This window comes from Dasypus novemcinctus, chromosome 19, assembly GCF_030445035.2.
Source record: "Dasypus novemcinctus isolate mDasNov1 chromosome 19, mDasNov1.1.hap2, whole genome shotgun sequence".
Classification (NCBI taxonomy): Eukaryota; Metazoa; Chordata; class Mammalia; order Cingulata; family Dasypodidae; genus Dasypus; species Dasypus novemcinctus.
The window spans coordinates 78,600,389-78,616,541 of record NC_080691.1 but is presented as its reverse complement, the minus strand read 5'-3'; the positions used below and the strand labels follow the sequence as shown (position 1 = coordinate 78,616,541).

The 16,153-nt window shown below is 39.8% G+C and overlaps 1 protein-coding gene across 1 annotated transcript in view; it reads right to left on the bottom strand.

Moving 5' to 3' along the window:
- Positions 1–15,515, bottom strand: part of LOC131274492 (adhesion G protein-coupled receptor E1-like) — a 33,084-nt gene extending 17,569 nt beyond the window's left edge. The window contains 9 exon segments of the mRNA XM_071209690.1: positions 2,947–3,146; positions 5,546–5,666; positions 7,406–7,511; positions 7,513–7,580; positions 9,457–9,534; positions 9,588–9,596; positions 10,893–10,969; positions 13,364–13,496; positions 15,399–15,515. Coding sequence (XP_071065791.1) covers positions 2,947–3,146; positions 5,546–5,666; positions 7,406–7,511; positions 7,513–7,580; positions 9,457–9,534; positions 9,588–9,596; positions 10,893–10,969; positions 13,364–13,496; positions 15,399–15,515 — 909 coding nt within the window.
- Positions 15,516–16,153: the final 638 nt, after the last annotated feature.

Genomic DNA, 16,153 nt, shown 5'->3' with positions numbered 1-16,153 from the left:
GCATGGGCCAGCTCCACACGGGTCAAGGAGGCCCGGGGTTTGAACCGCAGACCTCCCATGTGGTAGACGGACGCCCTAACCACTGGGCCAAAGTCCGATTCCCTATGTGTAAAGTAGTATTGGTAATAAATGTTAACAGAGCAACAATATGAGATCTGGGAGGATGGATTTTAGATTCATGTAAGTTTTGTAGAGTTAAGGCAGTAAGTAGAGAACCTATAATGAGGTAGTTGACTGAATATGGGTGGAATATGGTATGAATTAAAAAGCTACTGTTTTTGTGAGAAAGGGAAAGAGAAGAGAAAGACAATAGATTCAAGAGTGGATAAAAGACAGAAAAAAACACAAAGGTATTAGAAATTAAAAGTTAGACAATTTGGGGATCAAAGAAGGGGAGGTGGAATATAGGAGAGACGGTAGATGATGGAGGATATCAAGATGTAGGGGAAAGGGGATAGTGTAGGTAGCCAAAATCAATTCTCACAGAAATGTGGCAATGGAGGATGAGGAAACCCAGCAAATGTGAGTTGTTCCCTGCCTCACCTATTGTATAATTAAGATAAAATAAAATAAGAAGAAAATGAGGGACATGAGAAAAAAAAGAGAAGAAAGAAAGAAAAAGGGGGGTGGGTACAGAAAAGAGAGGGGAACAAGTAAGGAAAAGAAAAGGAGATATAGAACAACAACAACAGCAACAACAAAAAAACCCTAAATAAATGAAAAAAAAAAAGACCTTGGGGGATACAAAGGGAGAAAAGAGTAGGAGATAATGCAATATTAGAAACCAGGACAATACAAAATAAAAAATAAATGATAAAAATTTAAAAAATGCAAATGTTGAGGGGCTAGGACAAATCAAGGACCTCAGATGGACCTCAGGGCATGGTAGATTCAGGGATGAAATTCTGTATAGGTGATAGCAAGAGACCTAGAGAGGGGGTTGGGGTTTCTGACTCATCTGGTCAAGTTTGGGTGTGCACCCAAGGGTTAGGGACACAAAGCCTGGGGGCAACCTGCAAGTACAACACAGCCTTCAGGGATCCCCGCAGCTGGGTGCCAGCCCTATGGGGGAGGGCACATCTGCAAACTTGGACCTATGTGTCAGAAACCCGCAAGCCCCCCTCACTAGGGTCTCTTCTGTTGCTGTATCACCAATTCGACTTCAGGGCACCTCCTGCCCTACAAGCCCCTGAAACAGCCAGTTGGGGGCGCCTCTATATTGCAGCCAATTTCAGGATGCTGCAGATCAGCAGCCAGGCCAAGGGGCAGGGTCTATCCAGAAGCGCTGATATCAGTCTCAGAAACCGAAAATCCCATGCCTCGCAAAGGATTCCCCTAATCGGCTTCCAGACACCTCCCATCCTGCAAGCCCTTGAAACAGCCTCCTGGTGATGTCCCTTTATTGTGAGCAATAAGGCCACTGCAGATTGGCAGCCAGGCCTAGGGGGCGGGGCTCTAGCTGGAAGCGCTATTATTCATGTCAGAAATAAAAAATTCCCGCCTCGCAAAAAACTCTGTCTGTCTCACAAAATCAGTTTCCAAAGGCCTCCTGCCCTGTAAGCCCCTGAATAGCCCGCTCAGAGCTTATGAATTCCCCAGCACCGCAGAGCCTCCAGGAATCGCCGCTGCCGTGCTGGTGCCGCGGTGCCACCCACCCCAGGGGGGAGCGTCCTGCGCCTAGCCCCTAACTCCATGTAAGAGAGCCTCAATTTTATCTTTTACACGAATCCTCTCTGTTACCTTCCCACCAAATCAATGTCCAGACACCTCCTGCCCTGCAAAATCCTGAAACAGCCTGGTCCTGAAGAATTTCTAATGCTGCCCCGCCACTTCTTTGCAGGAGAGACTATAAGGTGCACTAACTTGACCACCATCTTGCCCCGCATCCCATTAATTCATTTAATCAGTCATTCATTCAACATTTTTATGAAGCACCTGTCCCACAATATGATCCACACTGTGTATGGAAAAAAGTAAATGGAACAGAAATGGACCATGCCTCCAAGGAGATCATAGTGAGTAGGAGAAAAACATGAAAATCAAGTAAACAGAAAAATATTGTTAATAACAATTATAAAGTAATAGTGTTTCTTAAGAATATGTAACAGAAGTTAACCTAATCTTCTATGTGTGATGGGGAAGCAAGTAAGACTTCTGAAAAAATGATATTTGTGACATAAAAGGATGTGCAGGGGTTATTGAGATGAATAATGTTGGCGTGGGAGGACTGGATGAGGGCATGTGTTCTGATCAGAAGGAACAGATGTGCACATGTCCTGAGGCAGAAAGGAAATTGTTGCATTTCCAGAACTAACATAAGTCTAGCATGGTTTGAGCACAGTGAGAGAGAGAGAGAGAGAGGAGGGAGTAAGAAGTAAGCAATGAGGCTGGGCAAGGTGCTGTCCTAGAATCAAAAGCCTAAATTGATGGAAAACTCGCCAGATCATTCTTTTAAGTTAATTAGAAAAACGTACCTGAGATTTATCAAAAAAGAAAATCATATTTGTAAAAAACTCAGAGGTGAGCAGATAAGAAATTTATAAAAAATATCATAACTGGTTGAGTATCTTGGGGATTATTATTGAGAGAGCAAGTGTATCAGGGCTCATTACTACAAATAACAAACACTAAGCTCTTGAACTCAGAAGAGGCTTGGATTCCAGATCTGTCTCTACCACCAAAATTGGCATAGCCAATGTAAATATACCACCAGAAATGCTCCCACATCAGTGTTACTTAAAATGGCTAAAATCTTTACCAATACTGAATAGGAAAACATCACATTGAAAGGGGAGAGCTTATTCTTCTAGAGGTGGCTTTTGTGATTTGGATTGACCTTCTAGAAATTGTGGAAGCTTCCTGCCATGGTGGATCCCAGTTTGGCATACTGGGCAGGGGAGTTTGCAATGGATCAACAGGGAACTCCACGTAGACCTCATCACAAACCTGGATGTTCTGCAGAGTGTAGTAAACTGCATCTGAGAAGCTGTCTTTCTTCTCCCCAGTCATGATGCCCCTGACAATGTGAGAATTCATCTTCAGCTTCCTCTCAGAGTTGTCCAAGGGGGCCTGAGGGTCTTGGAAGAAGCGCTCATCTAAAACAGACTCCATGCCCTCAAAGAAGGCAAAGGCCACCCCAGTAGTCCCTGCAATTTTCCCCAAATGAAAAGAAAAGGGACATATTTGCTAAGTCAACTATAATAAGTAATTAGAGTTGACATAACACACACACACGTACACATTAATGTCGCATGCCCCTCACAGGACTCTCAGGACAGTGACCATCTACAGTCATAAAAATAATTATAAGGTGATATTACCTGGATAAACCGTGGACACATCTAAAAAATAAATTTGAGTTTGTGTTTTTTAGGGGACATTCAACAGCAGGAAATAATTTCTCTTCCAACATTTATCATAATTCCCATTGCATCTCTTGGGTTGGATTTGCTTTCACTATCTTCCTTTTCATTGTTGGTGCTTACCAGGCTGGTCTTAGACCTGCCTGTCCCACTCCTGACAGTCCCCATCTAATCCCAAGGCTTTGCTCACCATCTCCAGGCTGATGGTTTCCATAGACCTGCTGGAGGTCCTTCAGGAAGATCCTCCAGACATCACAAACTAAGTTCTTCCTCTCTCCATGTGCTTTTATGTGTATCTCCAATTTTCAAGGATGACAGCACTGAGGTAGCTCAACTGAAAACTTACTGGCTATCCTTGACTTCTCCCTCCACCCAAAGGCATTCTTTCTTCTTAATATGCCTTGAGGCTTTTTCTTCCTTTCCATTTCTCATTTCAATTGCCTTAGACCATGTCTAACCTCTCCCTACTGGATCAATCAGCCTCACCCTTGATCATTCTCAACATTGCCACCAAAGGGTTCTTTTATAAATAAATTTCAATCTGGACATAATCTGATAATTTTCCTGCTATATACAAAACTTTCCCACGGTTTTCTATGCTCTTGGCATGAATCCAAACTCATTAACTTATGTTCATAATGGCCAAAATGTGGAAGCAATTCAAGTTTCTCCAATAGTGACAGGATATTAAAAATGTTGTTTATAAGCACAATGAAATATTATTCAGTCAATGAAAGGAATGAAATTCTGTTGCATGCCACAGCATGAACGTACCTTGAAGACATGAGGTTGAATAAAACAAGACACAAAAGCAAATACTGTATGATCTCACTTATGTGAAAAACTTAGAATAAGAAAATTCATAGAACCAGACAGCAGTTTAAAGGTTATCAGGGGCTAAAAGAATGAAGAGAATGGGGAGATATGGCTTAACATAGCCAGAGTTTCTGGTTGAGAGGATGGAAAACTTTGGATAATGGATGGTGGTGGTGGTAACACAGTATTGGATGCAACTGACACCATGGAAGTGTATACTTGGGGATGGCTGCAATGGGAATTTTTGAGTTTTACATATGTGACTCCAAAAAAAAGTTTTTAAAATTATCCAATAAGTTGATGTCCTTAATTATTTATGCCCCTTTCCCCCATATTTATGATGCTCAAGGTTCACATTATTCCATTTCCATGAACACACCAAGCTTTTTCCCAATGCAGAGCCTTTCAGATGCTACCCATAGCACTCCTTTTTCACAATGTTAATCCTGTATATCACTAGCCAGGAAAGCCCACTGTCTGTTTTTTAAATGATGCTTTTTTGGCACACCATCCCACCTATTTATTCATGTATTGTCTATGAATGCTGTCACACTATGAATGCTTTAACTCGACAGAGGCAGAGTTAAGTAGTTGCACCGGAGACAGTAAAACCTGAAAAACCTAAAATATTTATCACCTTGTCATTTACAGAGAAAATTTACCAACCCTGAAACAGATCAGTGTTGTCTCAAATAAATATGTGAGCCACAAAAGTAATTTAAAACTTTCTAATTAACCCAAAAAGAGGGACCGGATGTATCTCAAGTGGTTGAGCACCTGCTTGCCAAATATGAGGTCCCAGGTTCAATCCTAGTACCTCCTAAAAACAAAAATTAAACAAGCAAACAAGTGAAAACACCAACTCAGGTATGCCCATGTGGCCCAGTGGCTGAATGCCAGCTTCCCACATATGACGTCCGGGGCCCAAGAAATGGACAAAATTAATTATAATATACTAACCTTATAATCCAAAAATATCATTTTATTATGTTATAATATAAAATGTATTAATGAGATAGTTAATATCCTGTCTTTTTTGTGCTAAGTCTTGGAAATCAGGTGTGTATTTTGCATGTAAAGCACATCTCAATTCAGCCTAACCACATTTCAAGTGCTCAATAGCCACATGTGGGAAGCAGCTACCATATTGGACAGCACAGGTTTAAACACTGCAGTATTGTGAGATTATTTATTTAATGTATGACTTCCCTAGCAGATTCCCTGAGGTCATGGGCCATTTCTGCCCCAGCCATAAATGGTTCGCAACCATCTCACATATGTCTTGGCACCTAAGATGGGATCAATAAATATCTGATCATGAAATGTAAAACAACCAGTCTTCTGAATTCTTGGGAGTGGATCTGTACCTGAGGATTCAGATTCCTCAACTGTGGAACATCCAATCTTCATCACATCCCGTTTGCCTTTCAAATTAAAGAAGATATTCTCTCCAATGCATTCTTCTTTGATAACTTTGCTTTCAAAATCAAAAAAGGATAATAGGAGAATTTGCAAGATGTCACCAAAAAAGTGAGTCCCGAATTTGGTTGCTGTCCAATAAATATGCATATCCCTAGCTAAAAGCAAAGGAAAGAAGAGAAAGGCTAATTCATCATGGGACAACTCTTAAACCCTCTGATGAACTATAAGGGAATAATAGCACCTAATGAAAAAGCCAGCAGAAGCTTCAGGAGTGAGCTCTCACATCATAGAGAAGGAAACTATATGAGAGAAAGATGGGATTGAACTCAACAGTGATGGAAGACATTGGGACTGTGATAGTCTAGCTGCTACAAATTTAAACAAGTTGTTCAAAGACAGTTAAACAGAGCTCAGGTGCTGAAGTCAAGTGGAGCTAAGAGTCCCAGGACTGCCATCCTACAATTGCCTAAATGTGAGCAAGGACTAAACCTCTCTGAGCTCAGATATTTCACCTGTAATATGGCAATAATCAAAGATCAGTCCCATTGACTTTTCATGGGAATAAAATAGATAATATAACCAGAGAGAACCTTTAACTATATAATCCAGGTAATGACTTGTTTGTTTTCAAAACTCTCCAATGATCCAAACCCATCTTACTCCAAATGAAAATGGAATTCCCTTTTTATCTAAAAAATTCTGCCTCTCCTTTTCCTTACTAAGTGCTTCTAATGTCTCCTGCTCCACTTCAGAAACAGCAGCCTCCCCATTGTTTTTCGAATCACCACATCCTCTTGCCCTTCTTCTTTTCCCAGATATTTACCTGGACCTGTTCCTTCAGGTGTCTACCCCAAAACCACCTTATCAATGAGACTTCTCCTGACACACTTTCAAAAATAGCAACCCTTCCTGCCTTATTCTGCTCTATTTTTTTCAATATCATTATGTCTATCTGGTATACCAGATGTCTGTCTGTTTATTGTCTGGCTTACCTCACTGAAAGCTAAGATTTATAAAGTTGTTTTGTTCACCATTAGTGACAGTCCACCAGATACTGTACTTCCAACTCTTAGATTTCTGGGCACTGTTAGGGTAGGGCCATATGTCTGGTATGACTACCAAGAGAGGGGAGTTGTTAGAAAAGGCCTACAGCTTCCAGTATTCCCAAGTGTTCACCCATTAAGCACATTTAGGGTAGTAAAGCTATAGCTGTATCAATCAGGATGGCATCAGTCATGCAGCCATAACAAACAGCCTGCAAATCTCAGAACCTTAAAGATATCTATTTATTTGCATGTATACTTTTTGTCCATCATAGGTTGACTTAGGGTTCTGCTCTCTGGGACCAGCAAAGACAGCACATACATGATCTGGAATATAGCAAGTACTACAGCAACAGGGAAAGAAAGCTCTAAGTTTCCACTCACAATTCATTGGCCTGAACTAGTCAAAAAATCCCATCTAATTCAACAGTAGCCTGGTTGTACAATCCTACCACAGGCTCAGAAGGGAGAACTGGAAATATTTGAATATTTTAAAAAAATGATCATACCTTAAACTCCTGGCATATAGTGGGTAGTCAAATATTTGTTGAATAAATTAATGATACACTATTAGCACCAAGCATCCCACAAGCACTCAATAATGGGAGAATTTAACATGATTAGCTTGCACTGTTGTGAGCTCAGGGTTTTGAAACAGTTGGGAAAATGGGTGGGTGGGAATATCATGGAGAATCACATTGCCAAGGTCACCCCTCAGACCCACCCCCAGGCATGACCTTAACATGAAGGATATGCCCTACCTAAATACTCAGTCTGAATAGTCTGACTGGCTTTCACTGATGGCTTCAGAAAAGCTGCCAAAGTAATACTCTCCACACTCTCCAGCAAGACTGTGGCCAGGGAGGAGCTCTTCCTTGGTGAATTCGGACCATGTGTGACTCTGTTTAAGCACACCGCCAAAGCTTTCAGCGCTTTTCTGCAAGAAAAAATATGTTTCGTTTTCCTGTCTCTCACTCTGTCTCTTTCTCTCTCATCAAGGAAATAACAAGTGTTCATTCTCTCTTATCAGGAAGGTGGATTGGGAGATACACTAGTAGAGATTTTAAAAGTACATCCAAAAGTCCATTGGAAATGCAGCTTAACATAGCTTTTATCAAGTTCAATAAATATGCACTTATGACAGTGTAAAAAGTACATACCCATCAACCCAGCAATTTTTCTTTCCATAAATGAATACTTCCAAACCTATATTTAATTATGTATGGTTATTATACAAAGATATTTGCTTCTGTATGTTTTTTAAATATGTTTTTATTAGAGAGGTTGTGAACTTAACAAAACAAACATGCACATGTATGGAAGTCCCATAAAACACACTTCAACCAACACATTGTCATATAGTAGAACATATGTTACAGATTATGGAGTTATTGTCATCAGACTGTAACCACTAACTATGGTCTAGAGCATACATTTGATATATTTTTTCCATACCCTCTTATTATTAACACAGTACATTTTTTGCATTGATGCAAAAATATTACAGTATTGTTGTTAATTATAATCCATAGATTACATTAATTTTCCCATGCTTCTTTACATTTTTACCACCTTGCAATAGTAATATACATTTATTCTAGATCATAGAAGGACATATGTTGTTTCTTAGCAAAAAGTGGGAAAGACTCCCCAAATGTCCAGCAGATTGATTAAATAAATTATGGTGAAATCAAATCATGGAACAGTTTTGCAGAAATTATTTCAAAACCACATATCCATTAAGGGTTTAATATCCTTAATATATAAAGAAGTCTTACAACTCAACAGTAAAAAGACAAACAACCCAAATTTAAAAATAGGCCAATGACTTAAATAGACATTTTTCCAATGAGGAAACACAAATGACTGAAACACACATTCAAATACATTCAACATCACTAGCTATTAGGGAAATGCAAATTAAAATCACAATGAAATATCATTCTGCACTACTAGAAAAGTCACTATTAAAAAAACAGAAAACTGTAATGTTGGGAGAGAATGTGGCTCACAGGAACACTCATTCATTGCAGCTGGGATTGTAAAATGATGCAGTCACTATGGAAGACAATTTGTTGATTCCTCAGGAAGCTAAATATAGAATTGCCCTATGATCCAGCAATCCCACAACTAAGTACATGCCCAGAACAACTGAAAGCAGGGACACAAACAGACACTTGAACACCGATGTTCATAGTGGCATTGTTCACAGTTGCTAAAAGATGGAAGCAACTCAATTTCCATCAGTCGATGAATGGATAAACAAAATGTGGTGTGTGTGTGTGTGTGTTAGAATATTATTCAACTGTAATGAAGGAAAGATGTCCTGATGCAAGCAAAAACATCAGGACTTTATGCTGAGTGAAATAACTCAGACACAAAACTAAAATATTGTGTGACATGTAATATGTGACATGTAATATGAACTGATTATATTAAGTAAGCTCATAGGCTTAGAATCTAGAATATAAGTATCAGGGAATGGGGAACAAAAAAAAAGATTGGGGATTAGTGCTAGCTAGGAGAGGAGGTAGTGTCTGTTAATAAAAGGCACCATGAGATACTGTTTGAGGATAATGAAATTATTCTATATTTTGTCTGTGGAATGGTTGCAGGAATAGATTCTTGTGATAAAACTCACAGACCTGTCCACCCAAAAAGTCAATTTTACTTTTGGAAGCTCTTGAAAACCTTACAATCATAATAAATTAAATGTTATTTCACATACCATTCATTATAAAGAGGAGCTCTGCACCTAAGTACCCCAAATACGTTCAAAACTCAAAAAATGATTATGAAGATTTCATCATTACCTTCAGAGAACTGGTGGTATTTTTCCATGCATCATCCAGAATGTTGAAGGTGGAATTCATTAGTCCACAGAAGAAAACCTGTGCCCCAGAGGGAAAAGCATCTAGTAAGTATTGATCTATGTACCCCAAACATACATAATCTCCCAATGTGGGGGCTAAGGCAAGTAAAACTCACCAGAGATCCCAAATTTTTCTGGGGTAATATCCCCAGAATTCTCAAGGAAATAAAAACACACCATTTTCTCAGAATTGGAATCACTCACCTCTTCTCCATGAAGTAAAAACAGGAAAATTATTCAGTAAGAAAAATATTCAGGGGAGGTCACTGGATGAAGAAATATGTGAAAAAAGCAGTGGCCTGAGAGGAATATTATTTAGTCATAAAGAGTGAATTTCTGATGCATGGAAAACATGGAGAAGACTTGAAAACATGATGCTCAGTGAAACAGGCCAAGCACAAAAGGACAAATAATGTAGGGTTCCATTTATATAAAATATCCATCATGGGTAAATCCATAGAGACAAAAAGTGGATTAGTGGTTGCCTAGTGTTTGTGGGGAAGGGAAATGGGGAGTGACAGCTAATGGGTACTAGGTTTCCTTTTAGAATAACAGAAATGTTCTGAAACTAGACAGTGATAATGCTTACACACATTAATAATGTACTAAATACCAAAAATGGAATGCTTCAAAATGGTTAAAAAGGTGAATATTATGTTACCGTATATGTATACATTTTACCACAATATGAATAGATTTTCACAATATAAAGGAAACAGTCCTCCAAGGTGTGTGGGAATTTCAAAGATGACTTGCAAGCTCAGATTTATAATGGTGACATTGATTTCTGAAGATGGTGATTGAGACTTTTTACTCATGGGAATGACTTCATCAGAGAGGAAGGAAATCCAAACTCATCTTTGCCTGATCTGGCTGTGTATCACCCAGCACTAATATCTTCACTGGTGATGAGCCTTCAATATAGTCCTTTTTTCTTCTTCTAATAAAAGAATCCCATAGTGGTAGATAGATAATGTCCTACCTTTCCCATTTCCCTTGCTGCTGTATTTGAACAAGTTACTAATTTCTGAGCTATGAGGTATGAGCAGAAATGATATATGTAGCTTCTCAGACATATTCTTTAAGGGAATTACCATGCCTTAAACTTCCCCTTCTCCCTTGCGCATAAACTGGAATGCAGATGTGATGGCAGTGTCTGGAGTAGGCATCCTGGACCACAAATTATGAACCTTATGTTGGTGATGGCAGAGCATTATGGAACTACCATATCAGCTCTTGGGATATTATACTCTGTTACAGAGCATAAAAATGAATCTTATCTAGTTTAAGTCACCACTGTTATGACTTCAAAACTTCAAAAAATATATAGTGTCTTAACTAAGTGGCTCTAGGAACCTCAAGAGCTAGTAACCTTACAGAGGTTGCTTTCCCTTGGCATCGCTGGACCTGCTTATTGTTGAATATCATATCTTCTTTTCTCTTGAAGGAAATTCCTAGGTAGTAAACAAAAGCAGGCAATCCTCAACCACAGGAAGAAACAATGAAGACAAGACTGATTACATCACTCCTCTAAAAACCCATGCATGGCTATATAACATGCAATGGCGAAAATGAACAAACTACAGCTGCATAATACAAGAGGGATTCTGAGAAACTTTATATTGAAGTTAAAAGGGCAAATAATAAAAACTACACTTTGTACATTATGTGATACCATTTTTATAAAGCCCCAAAGCAAGCAAAACTAAACAAGATGTTTTTTATGGATATAATCACAGGAGGAAAAAACATTTAAAATTAAGGTACTATGAAATGTTTAACTGGTTCTTCCAGAGAGGAGACAGGAGTGGGGGGTGATATGGGCAAGAAACAGAGAGAAGACACAAAAGTCTTGATGGTTTTCTAGTTCTTATGTTGGTAAGGCCTCTAGCATATTTATTTAATTATTATACCTGATCATTTCCAAGAACGTAGCTTTCTTTCTTTTTTGTTGTTGTTTTTTTGTTTTGTTTTGTTTTTTGTTTTTGTGTGCTTCATTTTAATGAAACTATTTTAACCATTTTAATGGTTGTTTCTTTTTTTTTCTTTATTTTCTTATAAAGGTTACATTAAAAAAATATGAGGTCCCCATATACCCCACCCCACCCCTCACACATCAACAACCTCTTCCATCATTGCGGCACATCCACTGCACCTGGTGAATACATTCTGGAGCACTGCTGCACCATTTGGACAGTGGCACATTGTAGTCCACACTCTCCCCCAGTCCACCCAATGGGCCACGATAGGACAAACAACGTCCAGCATCCATCCCTACAGCACCACCTAGGACAACTCCAAATTCTGAAAATGCCCCCATACCTTATCTCTTCTTCTATCTCCCTACCATCAGGCTTGCTTTCTTTTTAATGCATGAAATAATCCATATTTTAAAAAACTAAACTTTTCCTTGTTAGCTATTGTTCTTGGGGGAAAGAAAATATGGACTCTCCCTACTTCAAAAACTTTGCAAACTTGGCCCAGTCTCACAGAATGAGACCATGGTGCCTAGAATTTGGAGGTGAGAAGAATCTATCTTTGACACAATACCTCTTGTTGTTCTTTTGAAAGTGTGAGTGCAGTTCATATTCATTATGTTATTTCCAGCTTACAAAAAAGTTTTGTGAGGTATTTTGGCTTTTTCAGTGCACTGATTTTGTACACTGGAAACACTGATAAAGTGATCCTTGCTTTCTATGCTTCTCATGCCTAAGAAAATTCAGAAGAACTCCTTTCTGTGGAAGACCAACTATTGGCAACTTCATCTGCATCCTAAAAGGTAAAAGGCAAAGTAGACCAGATGGCACTCCCTTAGACATCTTTGGTGGGTGAGGATGAAATGATTTAAATCACATAACTACCTTACTCTGTTGTACAACACACAATAAGAGGATGTGGCCATGTGAGAAAAACATATGGATTCAAACTGTAAAAAAATTGAGTTGGGAATCAAATATTTGTAAATGCAACAACAGATTTTTAAATAGCAAATGGGTCAAAGGAAAAATCACAAAGAAAATTTTAAGATAGTTTCAGCTGAATGAAAATGAAAGCTCAACATATAGAAATTTGCAGGATACAGCTGAAGCAGTGCTTATGGTGAAATATATATACCTAATTTGTAGTCAAACTTATAACCCTAAATTCATACATTAAAAATAAGAAAGGTTTCAAGTCTAAAATTTAAGCCAATAAGTCAAGATGTTAGAAAATAAAAGGCAAAATAAAAACCAAAAATAGTAGAAGGAAGAAAATAATAAAGAGCAGAAATCAACAAAAAAGAAAACATGCTAACAATAGAAAAAAATCAACAAAGCTAAAAGCTGGGATTTTAAAGTGATTACCAGGTACAGGGGCTAAGGAGGTTATTGAAAAGAAGGGGATTTAGAGCTATTCTCTTCCATCCATTTGAGGTTTAAAACTGTTAGACACTCTTATAAGCATAGTGATGTTCCTTGGCGAGGTTTGCAGGAATGAAGGAGGACAAGGACACAAAACACATCTGTACCTGAGGAAAGGGTAGCCTGAACCAGGGACCACATATCTGCACCTAGGTGTAGATTGTTCTAGAACCATACGTAATGAGGGCATAGAGCTGTGTCTAATCCAGCTATGGTGCATTGGGGGATGTGGCTGCAAATACTTTTACACAGTCCCAGGGAAATTGGAAAGAGGAAGAAAGCTGGTTTATTCCCTTGTATCTTGTCTTTATATATTGAGAGCAGAGTCCTCCTCATGTAGAAATTCAGTGTGGAAAGCTATCAAGTTAAGAGCCAATTTAATAATTCACAGGCCCTGACTATGCCCTCCATGGTGGCCATTTTCAGAGCCAACTCAGCATTTCTCACCTTTGTCAATATCAGAAATTTCGTGCTTTCCTGGAGAAGCAGTATTCCCATTCCACGTGGTCGATTCCACAGTCTGATGAGGTGGGGAGGCAGTTGATGCAATGACATTTTTATCATCGTTGCTCAGAATTTTCTTTCAAAGAAAGAAAACAATTAGTTAGAAACCTATGGAAACTTAAGAAAGCAGGAATATGACTAATGGTAAATGGGTGATCTCAGAGAGCAATGACATTTATTAAGGTACTAGCAACCTGAGTAGTGTTTCTCATTTTCCCCCCACAGCACTGTGTAAGGCAAGAGATTAGTCCATTTCATTCATGAAAACCTGAAAGCTTAGTGGATGAGACATCTGGAAGCCACAAAGAATGTATTATGGAGGGAGGGAGAGAGAGGGTGCCAAGGGCTAGTGATGAGTTCCTAGATGTTTGATGCAGGTCACTGGATGACAGCTGAGGCTGAGTCTCTCAATCTATTGAGGAATTATTGACATTTAGGTCCAGATAATGTTGCATTTGGAGACCAGTCCTGTGCAGTGTGGGATGTTTAGCACCATATTTGGCCACTTTGCATGAGATTTCTATATCAGAGTTTCCCCCTCATAGTGACAACCAGAAATGTCTCCAGATGTTACCAATATCCCATTGGATGTGAAAGGAAATCACTCCCAGTTGAAAACTACACTCTCCTGAAAGTCACAGGAAGCTATGATAATGTTTGAGCAAGAGAATGGTATATCAAGAATAACCAGCTGTTTCCCAACCCAGGCTCTGCCCAACTCACCCCAAAAATGGTTACTGCTGGTGACATTGATGTTGTCTAACTGGTTTTCTCTGGAAAAGAAAACTAGTGATTAAAATGGAATATGGAACACAACCATTCCAAGGTCCATAGGATGGAGGAATAGAGTAAGGATTAGAGTGGACTTACTGATATTCTATTCATGAACTATTGTGATTAGTAATCAAAGAAAATATGGCATTGGTGTGGAGAAAGTGGCCATGGTGGTAACTGGGGTATGGAATGGGAGGAAGAGATAAGATATGTGGCATTTTCAGGACTTGGAGTTGTCCTGGGTGGTGCTGCAGGGAAAGTTACCAGACATTGTATGTCCTTCCATGGCCCACTGTGTGGAATGTGGGAGAGTGTGGGCTATGATGTGGACCATTGATCATGAGGTGCAATGGTGCTCGAAGATGTATTCACCAAATGCAATGAATGTCTCATGATGATGGAGGAGATTGTTGTTATGGGGGGAGGAGTGGGCTGAGGGGGGTGAGGGTATATGGGAACATCATGTTTTTTGAATGTAATATTAAAAATATAAATAAAGGCAAAAATATGGAATATGGGAGAGGAAAGGGCCCATCTTACATAACTTCTTTATATAACCCTCAAGTTGAATCTTTCCCTGATGCTTCCACAGCCCATCTTAATTCTCTTCTAAGAAGTCTAAAAGGTCATCCACAATAAAATTTTAAAACAGAATTAGGTTGAGACCATTCATTCAAAAATCCACCCACCTCTATCACATTCCCCAATGGAATAAGAACAATTCCCCAAGTGCAATGGCAAAGACCAATAAAGATGGATGGTCCAGCTATGAGCCCTTGATACTGATGGCACTGATTATGAGCCTGAGTGCCTGAAGTATGAACTAGGCCTATAGATGTGGGGTGCCTAAGAGTTACCTCCTGAGAGCCTCTATGTTGCTCAAATGTGGCCACTCTCTAAGCCAAACGCAGCATGTAGATGCATTGCCTTCCCCCCAGTGTGGGACATAACTCCCAGGGATGAGCCTCCCTGGCACCAAGGGATTACTGCCAAGCACCAGCTGATGATGTAACCACAAAATGACCATGAACAAAGAGGCAAATTCAGACCAGCAGAATATCTCAGCCTACATGGAATTCGGGTGTTAAAAACTGTTTTTTGACTTTGGATAAAAGGGGAAAATGGAAAGGACAAGTGAGTTTATATGGCTGAGAGTCTCCAAAAAAGAGTCGGGAGGTCATCTGAGGGTGATGCTTATGTATACCTCAGCAGGATACCAGAGACAGCCAAAGTAGCTGGAAACCCAGATGCTGGTTCTCCTGAGGGCTGCAGCGACCCAGTTTCTATGGTCAAGGCAGATGGCTCTGGAGTTCAGGGCCATGTCAGTTGGTCCTACTTTGGAGATTGTGTTCCTGAGTGTGATGAAGTAGGACTCAGATATAACGTTTCTACACATGCTTCTTCTGTTACTTTTACTGGACCTGTGGTTGGCATATTGATTGGTGTATATTCAGGAGACCTGAATTTGTGAACTGTCCATGTAATGGCCAGGCCCTGGGCCTCAGCAGACTTGCAGCTCCTACCCTCTGGTTTCTTGGATTTACCCTGACCAGCTTACAGGGAGATAAAGAGGTTCAACCACCACACCAGGGAACCAAGAGTGCCTACAGCTGCAAGCAGGAGAATTGTAATCTATCATCCATGTGGAATCTAACCCCCCTCTTGATGTAGAGGGGGACTAGACATAGCCATCCCAGGTCCACAAGATGGAGGAATAGAGTATGGATTAGAGTGGACTTATTGGTGTTCTGCTGGGGAACTATTGTGATTAGTAAGGGAAGAAACTATAGTAGTGATGTGGAGAGGGTTGCCACAGTGGCTGCTAATGACCGGGAGAGGGAAAAAGAGATATGGTGTGGGGGCATTTTCAGGATTTGGAGTTGTCCTAGGTGGTGCTGCAGGGACTGATGCTGGATGTTGTGTATCCTGTCGTGGTCCACTGGGTGGACTGGGGGAGAG